At 41.3% G+C, this 17,476-nt stretch overlaps 1 protein-coding gene across 1 annotated transcript in view; it reads right to left on the bottom strand.

The window, feature by feature from the left end:
* Nucleotides 1–17,476, bottom strand: part of MDN1 (midasin AAA ATPase 1) — a 105,158-nt gene that overhangs the window by 29,908 nt on the left and 57,774 nt on the right. Inside the window, exons 54-69 of the mRNA XM_074581141.1 lie at nucleotides 17,096–17,256; nucleotides 16,626–16,746; nucleotides 15,297–15,507; nucleotides 14,925–15,156; nucleotides 13,669–13,795; nucleotides 9,969–10,139; nucleotides 9,610–9,824; nucleotides 9,130–9,511; nucleotides 7,505–7,614; nucleotides 5,691–6,387; nucleotides 4,490–4,651; nucleotides 3,407–3,680; nucleotides 2,964–3,199; nucleotides 2,208–2,303; nucleotides 1,884–1,978; nucleotides 1,046–1,170 (exon numbers count right to left, since the gene is read on the bottom strand). Coding sequence (XP_074437242.1) covers nucleotides 1,046–1,170; nucleotides 1,884–1,978; nucleotides 2,208–2,303; nucleotides 2,964–3,199; nucleotides 3,407–3,680; nucleotides 4,490–4,651; nucleotides 5,691–6,387; nucleotides 7,505–7,614; nucleotides 9,130–9,511; nucleotides 9,610–9,824; nucleotides 9,969–10,139; nucleotides 13,669–13,795; nucleotides 14,925–15,156; nucleotides 15,297–15,507; nucleotides 16,626–16,746; nucleotides 17,096–17,256 — 3,415 coding nt within the window. The remainder of the gene's footprint in view (nucleotides 1–1,045; nucleotides 1,171–1,883; nucleotides 1,979–2,207; nucleotides 2,304–2,963; nucleotides 3,200–3,406; nucleotides 3,681–4,489; nucleotides 4,652–5,690; nucleotides 6,388–7,504; nucleotides 7,615–9,129; nucleotides 9,512–9,609; nucleotides 9,825–9,968; nucleotides 10,140–13,668; nucleotides 13,796–14,924; nucleotides 15,157–15,296; nucleotides 15,508–16,625; nucleotides 16,747–17,095; nucleotides 17,257–17,476) is intronic.

Here is a 17,476-nt window from a genome sequence, read left to right as displayed (position 1 = left end):
GTAAACTTCCAGCAAAATATCAGGTCTCTATTAGGAAAGGTTAAAAACAAAATAGGAAAGGGGCGTGGGAGAAAATTCTGATTTTATAACAAGTAAAACCAAGAAACAACACACTGGAAGAAAGGAGAGGGGACAAGAGAGGCAGCAGCAAGATAGCAACTGAGGTCAGCTACATGTCCTATTTCAGAGTGCTTCTTTGGTCATGATAAGCCAGATTATAAACTGGTCACTGCCAATTCCTTAACTCCTCAAAATCATCAAGACATAAATAGATCCTAGAAGAATCTGGCAGAGAATGGTACAGTGTCTTTAGAGCATTACGTATGGAAGACAACATGCTGTCTACTTGTAGATGTAAAAAACCACAAGGATCTGAAGCTCGTCAAGTACGTGCATTAATTAGTCACAAGATTGGTAAGAACCCTGCCTCATGCCAGAGGATGCTACTTTCATCTTTACAGTTTCATTAAATTTCGGGGAGGCAAGGGACAGAGCTATATTGTTTCCTCTATTTTATGTAACATGAACAACTGCAGACAGATTTGCTAAGAGCTAAGAACAGCATGTACCAAAACATACTTACTGTAAGAATTCTTTAGGCTTTATATATACAGAATGTTAAAAGCAGTTAAGCTGGAATATGAATTATGCTTTGTGCAGTTAAAAAAAATGAGGTGCCTTTTCCGGCTGCAGATGGAGGCCTCCTACCTTCCAAATCTGTTTGAAATGTTCATATGTGCATGACATACAGTTACCACAGGTCTTCTTTCTTTTAGATGAATTTTACAGACTTTTTTTTTTTTCTTTTTTACACAACTTAAAATGTTAGCCCTATGAGACACACAGGTAGTTCCAGAAATAAAATACCACATGAAGTTCGCTCTATATGAAAGACCCTGTACAGTAATAGAATTTATTATAGGGCAGAGGGTTCAAGAACGACACCTGAAAGTGCATTGTCAAACTCTGGCATCTGGGACCTTAATTATGTATCCTTAGTAATTGCTGGAACAGCACCACACATTCATATAAGGACAGCACTTACCTTCTGTGTTTGCCTCTGTCTGTTCTTGAACATACTTCTCAATCATCTGATAGATTGAGAACCAGTGCTTTGTGGATTTCTCTACATGCTGCTTCATAATATTGTCCAAACTTACTGACCAGCAACTGGAAACAATAAGGAAAGGGAGAGAAGAAAAAATAAAGCAAAAATATTGTGTGTAGTTTGGGTTCCAAGACAACATAAACTTGATTTTCTACTAAAGGAAAATTTTACAGGATGGAGTCATCTGCACATACGCTTAATATACACAGTCAACTCTTGAGGATCACTGCTTTGCCACTATTACTAAACACAAGAGAAGAAATGCAGGAACAAGTGACTGTCAAACAAAACCAGTCCAAGCAAGGTTCAAAAGTTTCTTTTCACAAAACCTGAGGTAGACTCGTGGAATTCCTAATCATGGCATACTGTGGATATAAAAGCTTTACATGGTCTTAACAGGAGACTAGACAATAATTTTTAAGGAAAATTTGATGGGGGTTGTTAAATAGACAAAACAGTCTAAGCTCAGTAAGCACTAGGATGAAAACAGGAGAACACTTGGAAAATATTAGGATGAAGTACTGTAGTTATCTGTCCTGCTCCTGCTCCTCCTCAGGCATATACATAGGGTCACCACGTGCTGGACGTGCTCATTCTGAGACAGTACAGCTGCTGGTTTGCAGGGGTTTTTTTCCCCACATTGTTACTAGGACAGACACACACACAGAGACGCATGTTCTATGATTAAGGCAATTCTGCATAGGAATATGTCTCCATACGAAGATGAAAGCTTACAGTATCTAAGAAAAAAGCAGTAGGGAAGGACAGTTCTTACTTCAACTCCAGTCTACGCCACTGAATAATCAATTGTGTGACCAAATCAAGATGCTTCCGCAAGGACAAAGCTCGACTGGCATTTTGCTCCCAGTCCTGGAAAAAAAAAAGTTCCCCGTTATACAAAGCCAGAAATTAAGTCTTTTACATGGCAAGACTCATGCAGTAGTCTGGATTACATTCCTACATCTCAAATTTATGGCATGGAGCAAGTTCACTTCCCCAGATCCTGGCACGCAGACAGCTTTTAGTTGTTTTTATCATGATGCCATATAAATAAGGAAGCACAAAAGAAAATAAAAGTTTCCCTTAGCTCTTTTCTTACCTGTGCCTTTGCAAGGAGAATTTCCAAGCCATTCAGGAACTTTGAGAGAGGACTAGAGAGTGCAAAACTCCGGATTCTGTCCATCACAACTAACAGCTGCAGAATAAAAAAATAAGCATTCAACCTATAGTAACTGATCTTCAACAGAAGCAGTCATAAAATTAAGCTCATTTGTATTAGTATAACCCTCCTCTGCAGGAGATAAGATTTTAATTTTTTTTTTATTTTACACCGCTTCTTCGTCTTAGTATAAGCTCACTAGCAGTTCAGTGAAGGCCAGTGTACTCGGGGAAAGGAGCAGGAATAATCTAATGCAAAGGTCTAACTGATTCTGAGTTTCTGCATTACTCTAAGAAATATAACGTGAGGGCCACGCAGGCTCCGTAAGTGAACCAAAAATATCCATTTTACAGCACTATGAAAGAAAGCATTTTGGAAAAAAAACAGGAGCCTGACCAGCAGAAGACCTAAAGAATCTTTGCAGTATGTCAGGTTGAAGATTGTTTAAAGATGTAAGATCAGAGTAGGCAGCGCATACCACTTAACATTTCATAAGTAAAACAGAACAGCTAATAATACCTAATGCCTCTTAAGAAGAAACAGGTATGATTTCAAAACATCTGCGTAAGTAATACAGACAACATCTAGGCAAGTGTATGTGTGCACTTGTCTATGCATATCTGTACACATATTTACACACAAACGCACTTCTGAAATGTTCTGCTTTTCCCCTGACGCTTGTTGAGGTGTCTTTACCTGCACAAGTACTGGATGCTCCGGCCATTCCTGCAGTAGCCCATTTACTTCTTTAGCAAAATTATCAAGTACAGGTTGGCACTGTCGGACTTGCTGAATGTTAGGATGCTGGTAGAAGTCATACGGGCCATCTTGCTGCAGCACAAGATCCGAAGTTAATTCCTCAAAAAAGGTATTGCGAAGAAGAGTGCTAACTATAAGTTGGCTTCCCAAAAGACTATCGTTCATTTCAGCACCTAGTAAGCAAAAAAAAAAAGGCAGGCATCACATATACTATTAATTCTTTTTTTTTCAGTTGAACAGAAAAAGTTCTTTTATTTTTTCCTCCTGCATACATAACATAAGGCTTGGGATAACAACGATATAAGAATATGACACACATAAGCAATGAGATGAGAGTATGGAAGAGAAGAAACATACTGAAATATTGCTAGCAATCTTACCAATTAAAGGATAGAATTGTGACACCAGACATGCACCAGTCTGATAGCAGGAAATAAATGTACTGAAATAATGTTTGGCTTCATGAGAAGGCACACTCTGTTGATACCACAGGGATCGAGCAAAGTTTAAGCACAACTGTTGATGAACCATCATTACTGTTTGCATAGAGCTCTTGGACAAAAGGGCTCTATCAACTTCCAGTTGATCTTCCGATGCATCTTCAGTTTCCATTTTTTCTTCTAGGCTTGGCTCAGCTGTGATATCTTCAAAGTCCTGCAAATTACATGATAACCAAAGGTCAATTATAATTTTTTCCTTTAATGCCTAACCTTCCCCACATCCCTTTTTTGTCATTGCAACAATATACTGGTGTTTTGGAGCTGGCGCTATACAGATACACTGCCGACCTCACAGCTCAGACGCCAGTCTGAAACAGAACACAGGTGAATAAAACAATTAAGGGCATACGCACAGCAGGCAAGAGGGCAGTACAGTGAGCCCTGAGCTGCTGCCAACTAAATCTCTTTCAGGAAAGCAGCACCAGTCATATCTGCCTGTAAACCACCTCAACGCTGACTGGTCACTTGAAGATCTGAACTATTACATCCCAACAACACACCAACACGCATAATTGTCTCATGCCTTTCTGTACTGCACAATGTTGCTTGGTGAAGACACACTTCAAAAATCATACAGTAATGCAGGCCACCTAAATTTGAAAAAATCTCACAGCTTTATTTAATCAAGGAGATTAGACTTCTTCAGGGGTAATTAAACCTCAACAGACCTTACTTGCTAAATGAATCAAACTCCAGAATTTTACAAAAAATAACTAATGATAGTGTCATTCAGTAACCTGGAGTTATTCAGCTGAACCACAGTAAAGTTCGAGTCCAGAAGTTAATTCCAAAAACTTTCTAAAAGCAGAAGAGAAAATAAACTAAACACACAGTACTTAATACCTTTCTGTCAAAATATACTTTTGGCTGAAGGAATAACTGCTTCATTCCTCATCTCATTTTATTTATAGCATGTCTTTCCAGGAGCTATTTCAGACAGCTTTTGTCAGTTACAGTTGCTACCTTTTCGTGAAGGGGAAATCTCCTCCTAAATTCTTCTTCTTCCTCCTCTTCCTCACTCCGTCCTTTCCCATGACTTTTACTCCTGTATCTGTACAGGCTGCGTTCCATTGCCTCCTGCTCTTGAGCACGGCGTTCCTGTTCATCCCATTCATTTATAATTGCCTAAGGAAACACAAAGCAGCATGCTTTTACAGAAGTTAATGTTTAAAATCACCTCGTATTTCATCAAAGGGGCAGCATCTATCTTGTTTGGCTCTTTCCTCCTCTACAGTCTACAACAGTATAAATCAAAGCCATCTAATCTGAAGGTAAATTTTTAAATTGCCCTCTCAACAAACCAATGAGGAAAAAGCACAGAAAACAGTATGTAACAGAGTGCTTGGACAGGTTCTAGTCTCCTTTCTTAACCATTTTATAACGAAACTCTTTACAAAGTTTGTCTTGGGGTTTTTTTGGTGTGTTTTTGGGTTTTGGTTTTTTTTTTTTTAAATAAATATCATCTTTGGTAACTATCACAGGGTATGATTTTATGCCTTGATAAATCCAAACAAGTTAATGCAATATTTTAGATTACGTTAAAATTATCTTTTATCAATTCAATGGAAAAAAAAAATTTAAGAACATTATACCGACAATTATTGAGGCAGAATCATAGAATAGCTTAAGTTGGAAGGGACCTCCAAAGATCATCTAGTACCAACCCTCGTGCCATAGGCAGTGACATCTTCCACTAGATCAGTTTGCTCAAAGCCCCATCCAACCTGAGCATCAACACTCCCAGGGATGGGGCAACCACAACTTCTCTGGACAACCTGTTCCAGTGTCTCACCACGCTCATTATAAAAAATTTCTTCTTAATGTCCAACCTAAATCTAGTGTCTTTCAGTTAAAACCATTGTACCTCGTCCTATCACTACAAGCCTTGGCAAAAAGTCTCTTTCCGTCCTTCTTATGAACCCCTTTTAAATATTGAAAAGCCACAATAAGGTCTCAAAAGACACAAGGTGTCACTGGAGCGTTCTCTTCCCCAGGCTAAGCAACCCCAACTCTGTCAGCCTTTCTTCAGCGAAGGGGTGTTCTAGCCCTCTGATAATTTGTGTGGCCCTCCTCTAGACATGCTTTAACAGATCCATGTCTTTCTTGTACTGGGGACAAGGTAGTTTAGTTGCACGAATCCTGGCCACTGGTATTCAGCTCCTACCTGACACAGATGTCTAAAAAGCTGCAGAGATTTCTTGTCCATCTCTCCTCTGGATAGCACATGGCATCGAAGACGCAACAAAGCATTCATTAAGAGCTGCTCCAGAGTTGGGCAAGGCTGCTCTACTCCCTCAGATTCTACTTCAGAGTGCTTCAGAGAAAACTTTTTAAGTCCATGAAGGACCTCAACTGAATTCACCGAGCATAAAACTTCTGCACGAGCAAAGTAAGTGGGGAAGGCATGGCCAACAGAAGGGAATGTCAACAAAGAAGTGAGGAGGTTGGTCAGATCTGCTGGATGCACAAAACTTTTGAGCACTGCGTAAACTTCAGAAGCCACTAATCGCATGCCATGTTGCAACTGTAAGATGGCAGCTTGCAGTGGAATGATGGCATCAGGGAATGCAGCATACTCCTCTGCCAGGTGTTTTCTAAACTGATGGTGTGATTGTTGCCAAGATGCTTCTTCATTTAACAGGTTTTGTATTGCCTGGAGTGACTTAGGTCTTCCCCCACGCAGGAACTGCAGAAGGCGGGCTAAAAGATCTTGGACTGTAGAAACCCGTGCTATGCTGTTGATGTATTGGTGAGTCTCCTGGTATAAGCAATCATAGGGTGGAGCTGGAGGCCTGAAGGCCTTTTTTCTGGAAAGATTGCTTATTTGCTCCTTCAACCTTTGCATTCTTTCATGCAACAGTCTGTCGAGAAATAACATTGACCAATTCAGACATATAAACATTTCATATGAACATGCTTATATTTACCTAACGTAAGTTAGATACATAAAAAGATTCATCAGAAATATTCTGCTAGTTTGTGTGAAATAGCAAATAAGGAAAAAACCAAGAAGCAACACCCATATAAGACGCATATGTACTTCTCTGCTCTTCCCCCTCACCTCCTCAACACTTCAGCAAACTTAAATTAATTTTTTGTTTGTTGACTGACAGGTCTGTAAGCATTAAGAAAAAAGTAGTATTACTGGAAGCAATTGATAAAACTCAAGACATTCAGAACTTGCTTTCAATGACTACTGTCCTCTTCAAGCAATAGCATAGATCTATCAGATCCTCTATGTGTCTAATAATTTAAATGGAAACTTCAATTAATAGTGGAAAATCATGAATAATACAAAGTTTTTATCTGTGCACAGGGAACACCTGGAAAGCAGCACAAAGGAGAAATCTTTGTTCACTTAAATTTCCTCCTCAAGTCCCTCAGATAATAAAAAACAAACCCAACAATGGCTACAAATTCTGAATGTCAACAGTGTACTCTACGCGGTGAGATATGTGGTGAGATATTTAATTCATTCACAGCACCATTGGCAAAGGCTGTGCTAGAATACACATCTGGAGATTTCTACCCAGTACAAACCAGTCCAAGAACTCTGCAAAATCGCACTGGCATCTGCCAAGGCCTTGAGAAGGTGCAGTGATAGATACACATTCCATCTCATTTCAGTTTGTTAATAACATCGTCACATTTTAATGAAATTATCATAATTTAGATGTATGGCTTTATTTTCACTTCTGGGCATAGCTTCAATTTTATCAAGACATGAAGGCCACTGCTTTAATTGTAGTTACAGCAGTACAAAGCGTGTACAGATAATTCCTTAGTCACTGCAACTAAGCAGAGCAGCTTCTGTACTTCTCTTTACCACCTCAATATGCAAAATGATACTTTTAAACCAGCAGCCCTTATTTCTATAGAAAAATACAAAAATTGTTAAGCTGTGGAAAAAAAGCTTTGGAGTCCAAGCACCCAAAGATGAAGTTTCCAATCTGGAAGAGTTAAATTCTGAGACATTACCTGAGATGGGGATGAATATAGTTGCTGACTGCTTTGTCTTCAATACTTTTTCCTGTGTGCAGCTGGGATGACAAATCATTTGTTTTCCATTCACACTCCAGCTGGTATAACTAAAAAGGAAAGAATAAACCGTTCTCTGAGGTTCCGGTTTTGGTAACCAAGTAGGTTGTACTGGGTTTACGTGGCAAGGTTTTGGTAGTGGTGAGGCTACAGGAGTGGCTTCTGTGAGAAGCTGCTAGAAGCTTCCTCCATGTCCGACAGAGCCAATGCCAGTCAGCTCCAAGACTGGCCAAGGCTGAGCCCATCAGCAAGAGTAGTAGTGCCTCTGTGATAACATTTATGAAGAGGGCAAAAAGCTGCTGTGGAACAGTAGCGGAAGACAGGAGTGAGAATACGTGAGAGAAACAACTCTGCAGACACCAAAGTCAGTGAAGGAGGAGGGGGAGAAGGTGCTCCAGGTGCTGGAGCAGAGATCCCCCTGCAGCCTGTGGTGAAGACCATGGTGAGGCAGGCTGTCCCCCTGCAGCCCATTGAGGTTAACAGTGGAGCAGGTATCCACCTGCTCCTGTAGCCTGTGGAGGACGCCATGCCAGAGCAGGTGGGTGCCTGAGGGAGGCTGTGACCCTGTGGAGAGTCTGTGCTGGAGCAGGGTCCTGGCAGGACTTGTGGGAGGAACCCCCCACTGGAGCAGGTCTGCTGGCAGGACTTGTGACCCCATGGAGGACCCACACTGGGGCAGTCTGTTCCTGAAGGTCTGCACCCCATGAAAGGGCTCATGTTGGAGAAGTTCATGGAGAACTGTTTCCCATGGGAAGGACCCCATGCTGGAGGAGGGGAAGAGTGCGAGGAGTCCTCTCCCTGAGGAGGAAGGAGTGGCAGGACAACATGTGATGAACTGATCCCAATCCCCATTTCCCTGTGCCACTCGGGGGGAGGAGAAAGTGTTTTAAGATTTAGTTTTTATGTCTCATTACCCTACTCTGATTAGAAATAAATTAAATTAATTTCCCTAAGTTGAGCCTGTTGTGCCCGCAACAATAACTGCTAAGTAATCTCCCTGTCCTTATCTTGACCAACGAGCCTTTTGTTATATTTTCTCTCTCCTGTCCAGCTGAGAAGGGGAGTGAGAGTGGCTCTGGTGGGCACCTGGTGTCCAGCCAGGGTCAACCCACCACAGTCCTTTTTGGAGCTCAACATGGGGCATGAGGAATTTGAGATAAGGATAGTAATCGGGAGAGGTAATGGGCAAAACATGGACTGAACACACCTAGAGAGCAAAGTGCGGAATGATTGTGGGAATTTCTATTAATGTAATTGTGGTGAAGGGATGAGGAGGGGATTGTGTGTAAATTGTCCACTTTTGTTTGGTGTTGTGATGATGTTATTTCGATTTTGGTGTGGGGAATTCTTTTCTTTTTATGTTAAGGAAAGTTTGTGAAGATTGTGTGATGAATGTGTATTGCAATGAAAATTCTTAAATATGTGATTCACAGAGGACAGTAAAAGGAATTATAATTATACAGTTTAAAAGTCATGACTAAAGATTGGCCCAAGAACACCCAAGCCAAACTCCTTTACATTGGGGTTTTACACATTACAGAGGTAAGAGCCAGCTCCACACTCACCTCTTCTTTTGTATACTTGAGCTTGTATTCTCTTTTAACAGCTGGATCAAACCTGGTCTGCGGAAGCCACACCTGGATCTGCACCAAACCAATATTCACCCAGAGGCTTCCTCGCCAAGCTGTCTCCGGTAACTCCTTAAGCCCTTCCCCAAAGAACTGCTGCAAGCAAGTGAGCAGGAGAAACAGGAATTCTTTAGGAAGTAACTCTTGCTCAGTAATGCTTCTAAGTATCTTGAGAAGGTACTCATATGCAACAGGATCCTTGAGGTACAGCTTCTCACAGCATTCCAAAAATTCCTCTTGAAGATCCACTGGAACCAGATCTACCAGGGCAGAGAGTTGTCTGCCTAGCATTATTCCTTGTAGCCTGGCATCTGTGTATCTGGAGGCAAAGGAATGAAAAAAGTTTACACACGGTAAGCAAACTTGTGTAACGTGCCCGATTTCAACAACTTGTATGTGGAACAGAGGTCTTAATACCTAAAATCTGCTATTGAAGAGACAGCCAGGTTGGTCCACAGTGCTGTGCTGACTTCATGAAGCTGCTGTGCTCTCTCCATCCACTCTCCTAGTGTCACATGGGATGACGACAGAACAGGAAGCCCACTCACATCCCACTGGCTTGTCTTGCTGCTGCTAGTTAGAATTTCAAAGAAGCACTTTGAGAAAACGGCTCGAGTCAAAATACCTGGGCCCTAAATTAAGAGATTAAGAGTTAGATTGTTCAGATGCAACTTGCACTAACTATGTTAGAACTTACAGTATTGCTTTAGAAAGCTGTTAAATCATTTAATAAGAGTATTCAGGCTAGTTGTTTGATTAGGTCAGAAGAAACAAACCTTCATAGAACAGTTCATATGTGATTTAGAAAAGGTTTTTTCCTCTGTTGCAGGTAGAGGCCTCCAAGTCAACCAGTAGTCTGGGTCGGTGGTGAAAGTACTGCTCCAAAAAGATGCTAATGCAGCATTAACTAGTTGAGATGACAGAATAGACATTTCTTCAGTGGATATCTAAGAAGGGAGAAAGACCTTGAGCTGAAAATCATTTACCGGGAGCAAAAGACAATCAAGAACACAAACACAAAAAAGACGAGTATGATACTGTTTTTCAGTAAGGAGTGCACAAGATACTCTTCAAGATCTTTTTCAAATTCAGGTGGTGTTTGCTTGCATCTCTTCTCAACAAAAAGTATACCTCCTGAGGTCTGCACTGCCTCCTTCTATCTGTGGAATATGCAGTGTGTTTACAGAGCAAGTTTTCAGAATACAGCCTTTAGTCTATGATTGTGCGACCTTTTGTTATGATATACGAGCATAAAAAAGATAAAGCTAGCCAATATTCTGCTCCGAAGCATTTAAAGTGAACTTGCTGTTTTACTGAGCTTTGTGGGAACACAACCACCATTGTATCATAGCTAAATATTAACAAATTATAATTTCTCTGACATATTAAAAGCTCTACAGAAAATGCATCAAATAACTGTCTCAGTCTATTTGAGTTACAACCCAGACCTAAAAAAAATTTAGAGGCACAGAAACTGAGGCAAGTATTTTTCAGCATAAAACTACTTTGAATACGTAGATGCAACCAGCCTAGCACCTGCCATTCAATCAATTTCCTGTTATCTATTAGACCACAGATCATAGAATGGTTTGGGTTGTGAGGGACCTTAAAGATCATGTAGTTCCAACCCCCCTGCTATGGGCAGGGACACCTCCCACTAGACCAGGTTACTCAAAAGTCCCATCCAACAGGGCCAGTTCCAGGGATGGGGCATCCACAACTTCTCTGGGCAAGCTGTGCCAGTGTCTCAGCACCCTCACAGTAAAGAATTTCTTCCTAACATCTAATCTAAATGTCCCCTCTTTCAGTTTAAAACAGTCACTCCTCATCCTACTGCTCCACTCCCTGATAAAGAGTCCCTCCCCAGCTTTCCTGTAGGCCCCCTTCGGGTACTGGAAGGCTGCTATAAGGTCTCCCCAGATCCATCTCTTCTCCAGGCTGAAGAAGCCCAAGTCTCTCCACCTGTCCTCATAGGAGAGGTGCTCCATCCCTCTGATCATCTTCGGGGCCCTTTTCTGGACCTGTTCCAAAAGGTCCATGTCCTTCTTATGCTGGGGGCTCCAGAGCTGGACACAATACTCCAGGTGGGGTCTCACAAGAGCAGAGTAGAGGGGCAGAATCACCTCCCTTGACCTGCTGGCCACGCTTCTTTTGATGCGGACCAGGATGCAGTTGGCTTTCTGGGCTGCAAATCTGGCTCACTTCATGAGGTTCACACAGGACCACTTCTCAAGCCTGTCCAGGTATCTCTGGATGGCATCCCTTCCCTTCAGCATGTTGACTGCATCACACAGCTTGGTGTTGTTGACAAACTTGCTGAGGGTGCACTCAATCATAGAATCATAGAACTGTTGAGGTTGGAAGGGACCTTTAAGATCATCAAGTCCAACCTTTAGCCTACCCTGACAAAAGCCACTTCTAAACCATGTCCCTAAGTGCCCCATCTACCCTTTTTTTAAACACCTCCAGGGATGGTGAATCCACCACCTCCCTGGGCAGCCTATTCCAATGTTTAATAACCCTTTCAGTGAAAAAATGTTTCCTAATATCCAATCTAAACCTCCCCTGACGTAACTTGAACCCGTTTCCCCTCGTCCTATCACTTGTCACCAGGGAGAAGAGGTCAGCCCCCATCTCTCTACAACCTCCTTTCAGGCAGTTGAAGAGGGTGATAAGGTCTCCCCCCAGCCTCCTCTTCTCCAGGCTAAACAACCCCAGCTCCCTCAGTCGTTCTTCATAAGGTTTGTCCTCCAGACCCCTCAGCAGCTTTGTAGCCCTTCTCTGGACACGCTCCAACACCTCAATGTCCCTCTTGTAGCGAGGGGCCCAAAACTGAACGCAGTACTCGAGGTGGGGCCTCACCAGTGCCGAGTACAGGGGGATGATCACTTCCCTAGTCCGGCTCACCACACTATTCCTGATACAGGCTAGGATGCTGTTGGCCTTCTTGGCCACCTGGGCACACTGCTGGCTCATATTCAGCCGGCTATCAACCAACACTCCCAAGTCCTTTTCTGTCGGGCTGCTTTCGAGCCACTCTGCCCCAATCCTGTAGCACTGCATGGGGTTGTTGTGACCCAAGTGCAGGACCCGGCACTTGGCCTTGTTGAACCTCATACCATTGGTCTCAGCCCATCGGTCCAGCCTGTCCAGATCCCTCTGCAGAGCCAACCTACCCTCAAGCAGATCAACACGCCTGCCCAGTTTAGTGTCACCTGCGAACTTACTGAGGGTGCATTCGATCCCTTCATCCAGATCATTGATAAAGATATTAAAGAGAACCGGCCCCAGCACCGAGCCCTGGGGGACACCACTTGTGACCGGACACCAACTGGATTTAACTCCATTTGCCACCACTCTCTGGGCACGGCCATCCAGCCAGTTTTTTACCCAGCGAAGAGTACACCTGTCCAGGCCATGAGCAGCCAGTTTCTCCAGGAGAATGCTGTGGGAAACAGTGTCAAAAGCTTTGCAAAAATCCAAGTAGATAACATCCACAGCTTTTCCCTCATCCACTAAGTGGGTCACAATCCCACTGTCCATGTCGCCGACAATGATGTTAGACAGCACCGGTCCCAATACCAACCCCTGAGGAACGCCATTCATCACTAGTGTCCACTAGGATATCGTGCCGTTGACCACAACTCTAAGTGTGGTCATCCAGCCAATTCCTTATCCACTGAGTGGTCCATCCATCAAATCCATGTCTCTCCAATTCAGAGACAAGGATGTCGCGCAGAACAGTGTCAAATGCTTTGTACAAGTCCAGACAGGTGACGTCATAACAGGCCACCAAATTTACCAGCCATGATTTGCCTTTAATTAAGCCATATTGGCTGTCATCAAGCAGCTACGTATTTTCCATGCACCTTAGTATAATTTCCAGAATGCTCTGCTCCATGATCTTGCCGAGCACAGGCATAAGACTGACTGGCCTGTAGTTCCCTGGGTCTTCCTTTTTTCCCTTTTTAAAAGTTATGGTTACGTTTCCCCTTTTCCAGTCAGCAGGAACTTTGACAGACTGCTCTGACATCTCAAATATAGATGGATAGTGGCTTAGCAACTTCATCTGCCAGTTCCCTCAGGACCCGCAGAAGGATCTCATCAGGTCCTATGGATTTGTGCACCTTCAGGTCCCTCAGATGGTCTTGAACTTAATCTTCTCCTACAGTGGGCGGCACCTCATTCTCCCAGTCCCTGCCCATCCACAGATGGATGAATGGAACGGTAGTACTAAACTAGATCATATAGAATTCTTATTTAAGACTTTGCTGTATTTTATTATGTTTTAATGTTGTGTTTTAATTATGTTTTTTGCAGGCTCACAGTCAACAACCTTTCTTATTAAAAGAAGGAACAATTATTGTCAGGCACAGGTAGAAAGACTGCACATCAAAAATCTTAAAGAGATATGCTTATTTTGAAGAGTCTGTTGAAAACTTCTGCAAGGCTAATTGAACTAAAATTTATTCTTACTTCATTAAGGTGTAATAAATGCCACAGTCCAGACAGCTGGTGAGAAGTAGCTGGTGTCAACTTCAGGGAAAAAGCTATAAACTGAACTAGATCCGAACATATGCTTAGTTCTTGACTGCAGTTCTCCCTGTAACAGACAAAAGAAATACCAATATAAGTAAGCTTAAGCAGGGCACATGAAATAACTCATTCAGATAGTAAAACAAATTGAGAATGGCAGGCAAAGTCTCAATAACAAAGACTCTCTGAAAGGTTAAAATGACAGCATTTAAACGCTGCAGAAGAACAAGCATTGAAATAATACTCAAAATGCTTGCATCCTTCAAAGCTGGAAAAATCTAAATACATCAAAATAGGGAAGAAGGGGAATCTGTTGCTTTAATATGCATGTTCAGCAAAACATTTTGAGACAAACTGTCAGCTTTATGGTTCTTGTGAAAATCAGAACTTTGCTGAATTCAAGAGTGAATCAGTGATCCTAGGTGTCTCATGGCACAAAAAAATTCCTTTCACTGACATCTGTAAATGAAGAGCTCTCTTTTAAGGAATGGTAAAGCAGTCAAAAAAATTCACTTGGCCCCTTAAAACACTAACACTCCTTAAATTAATAATATGAATTTAAGCTATACTTGTGTAGTTCACACAAAAGGAAGCAAGCATGCTAGTGTACTTTCTCCATCAGCAGGTCTAATTCAGTCTTTCTGCAGTAGCCCCCAGCAACGTGGCGATAAACATCTTCATATTAATTCCCAATATGAAGGACTCTTCTATTTCATTAAAAGGCAAATACTACGTATTTCCAAACGGAAAATACTATGTACCATTTGCTACATAAAAGGTTTTCATTTTCTTCCACCAATAATCCATTCTACCATTAATAAAGCTATTTCTGAAGTCTAATGTGCTTACCCAAGGGGCTTAGGCATCGCATTCTTACATTTGCATTAATAAAGTTAGAGAAGAAAAAAACTACTTCATTATAATACTAAATTCTATTTGCTGATACTTTTTATAGCTGCCCAAGTGCAATTCTGCATTGCAGACAAGGAGTGCATATGCATTTATATACATAAATATATATAAGCATGTGTGCACCGCATACATATATATGCATATAAAAACAGCCATATATATTAATATATATGTACACACACACAGATTTACATACAAATGTAAAGTACTGAAGTTACAGCTTTTAGCTAGGGATTCTGAATCTCATGAAAGGAATACGGGATTTCTTTCTCCAACCTTCTTACCTTCTTGCACAAGCCTTGGCCAAATAATCTGCTGTCAGTTTGTACTGCCAGAGCACGCTTATGTATTCCATCGCAGGCCACAGCTGAATCCGACTGCAGAGCTGGTTTAACAAGGCAGGCTCTAACTGGTTGGAGATGGCATCTTCAGTAAACCTTTCTTCTGAATGACTATATATAACTCCTTCTGCTCTCAGTTGTGAACGTACAGCTTTCAAAAACGTCTCTAGTTGACCTGTTTGGCAGAGTGCAAGAGGCACATAAGTATGTGCTATATTTCTTGCCAGTGAACATTTCATATCCTTTCCATTTGTATACAGAATGAACAGAGGTGGCAGAAATCATCCTGTTAGGCTCTTCAAAAGTGTTACCTACCCAGGCTAACATCTTCTACATGATTAGCTCTAATTATCAGGCCATCAGCTTGCAGCAATGCTTTCTTCATCTTCCATCCAGTGGCAGCAATTTTCAGACAGCACATTTTTTCCTGCCACCTACTTTCTCCAAAGACCAATCTTAGCTCCAAGATGTTAAATGCTTTGCTGAGAACTTTCAACTGAGAAAAACATTCCATGCCCAGCTTATCCTGCAAACACAAAAAGGACATTTGAGCAAGTGGCAATTTGTTTCAGCAGCACTAGTAACACAACAAACAAGATCTGACTGCAGTCAGAGCTAAGATTTCAAGTTCACATGCACATGACTGAAGTACAAGCATATACAAACCAACCTGCAACAAAACTTAACAATAATTCCTTTGTAGCCCTATTCAATGCAACAGGAAGACAGAAATGGAAATAGTTGGCCATAATTCTTCCTTGTCGAGTTTCCCCCCCGCCATCCTGAAGAAACTACATAAATTATGCAGACAAACAATACCTCAACATGGTAACTTACCCAAACTAAGGGCAATAAATACATAAATTAATAAAAAACTCTAGAAGCTACTGTCACTGAAAAGAAATTGGCATTTTCCCCTGCAATTTAAATATATTTGGATGCCTAGAAAAACCTCCCAAAATTCTCGGTAAGCACTGAACATTCTTTAAAGTCCCGCAAAGTGACTATGAGCATTTTTTAACAGCTGAGTATCTTTGAGAGATAAGGCCATAAAAACCTAGGTCTAATCACTAATCACCAGCTTGAGAAACCTACATGTCTACTTTTTCCCTGCTTTTAAAAAGGGACTTATATTCTTTAAAAAAATTTTCTGGAAGATTTTTTTATTGAAGACACTAGTTGGTGAAACAACTTAGGAGAACAAAAAATTGTCAGCATTAAGCGGCGTTCTCTTGTGGTAAATCATAAGGCAGCCCCATCCTATGCTGTTTAAAAGGAAGTACATGTTCTATTCTGTACACATGTATGTTCACTAAATAAGCAAGTGGCATATTGATATTCACAAGTCTCCATAACAGAGCAAGCGCTAATATTTTCATGCTTGTCCACCACTCTATATTAAATAACTGCTATCTATATACAAAGCATAATTAATAGTAGAAACGCTATCTGGATAACTGATATTTGACAAAAAAGATGTACATTAACATATGTTGAAATTTCTTTTTAAATCAATTTAACAAGTCCAAAAGGAATGTATTTTTGCTGGCCTCAAAAGCAAGTGCTACAAATCTTTATGATTATTTTAGAGCAAATTTGGACATCACTGGAAATACAAATCTTTTGCAAACAGAGTACCAATACCTTAAAAGGAAGAGGTTTTCCTAGAGACTTCTGTAATATCTTCATATTGGCAGAAATACCAGCAGGATTGGCCAAGCAGCTCTGAATCTGCTGTGAAACAGATTGAATTTCCTTCGAAACCCTTGGAGTTAAGAAAAAAAAAAAAAGCCCACAGTTAACTCAGAATTTGAGAAAAAAGGCAGAAGGCCACATGAGAAAGGAAAACCCCTTCTCTTAACCTTCCACTAAAGCGGCAAACTAACTTTAAAGTACAGAAAATGGGTAAAAATTCTCAGTGATGGTTTGGGCAATAAGGAGACCAATGCTAAGAAACCTAAATTTTTTAAATGACCATTTATGTAATACATTGCACTTGCATCACTAATGGAACACAACTTGGACGCTAACAGCAAAATGTTAATTAGCTATAATACTAACAAAAGGGTAATTTATACAACCATTTAACAGAAACACAAATCAGAGCCACTCACTTGTGCTGGTCTGATCCGATAAGCATCTGAGGAATTCTGTCAATTAGATGCTTCATAACCCAGTGCCAGTGCAGAGACAGAAGTGACAACCCTGGCGAATCCACTGTCACAGTGTCAGAGACTGCCCAGAACCGGTCACGCCACAGCAAGCTGTATAAAATCTAACAGGAAGCCAGAAAGGTTACAGTTTTCCCATTGCTGAGCCCTGTATGTTACAGAACACTTAGTACTTCAAGCAAGAGAAAAATGCAAAAATGTTGTCACTTCCATTAATTTCAGCACCATGCAATACTTTATACTTAGTGGCACACAACTAGCACTCAACTATTTGTTTTCTAAGAACACTGCGGGGTTCTGCTGTGGAACTACACAAGTCAAAAA

Source organism: Larus michahellis, chromosome 3, assembly GCF_964199755.1.
Source record: "Larus michahellis chromosome 3, bLarMic1.1, whole genome shotgun sequence".
Taxonomy (NCBI): Eukaryota; Metazoa; Chordata; class Aves; order Charadriiformes; family Laridae; genus Larus; species Larus michahellis.
The sequence above is the reverse complement of the archived record's forward strand: the minus strand, read 5'-3'. Positions and strand labels throughout refer to the sequence as shown.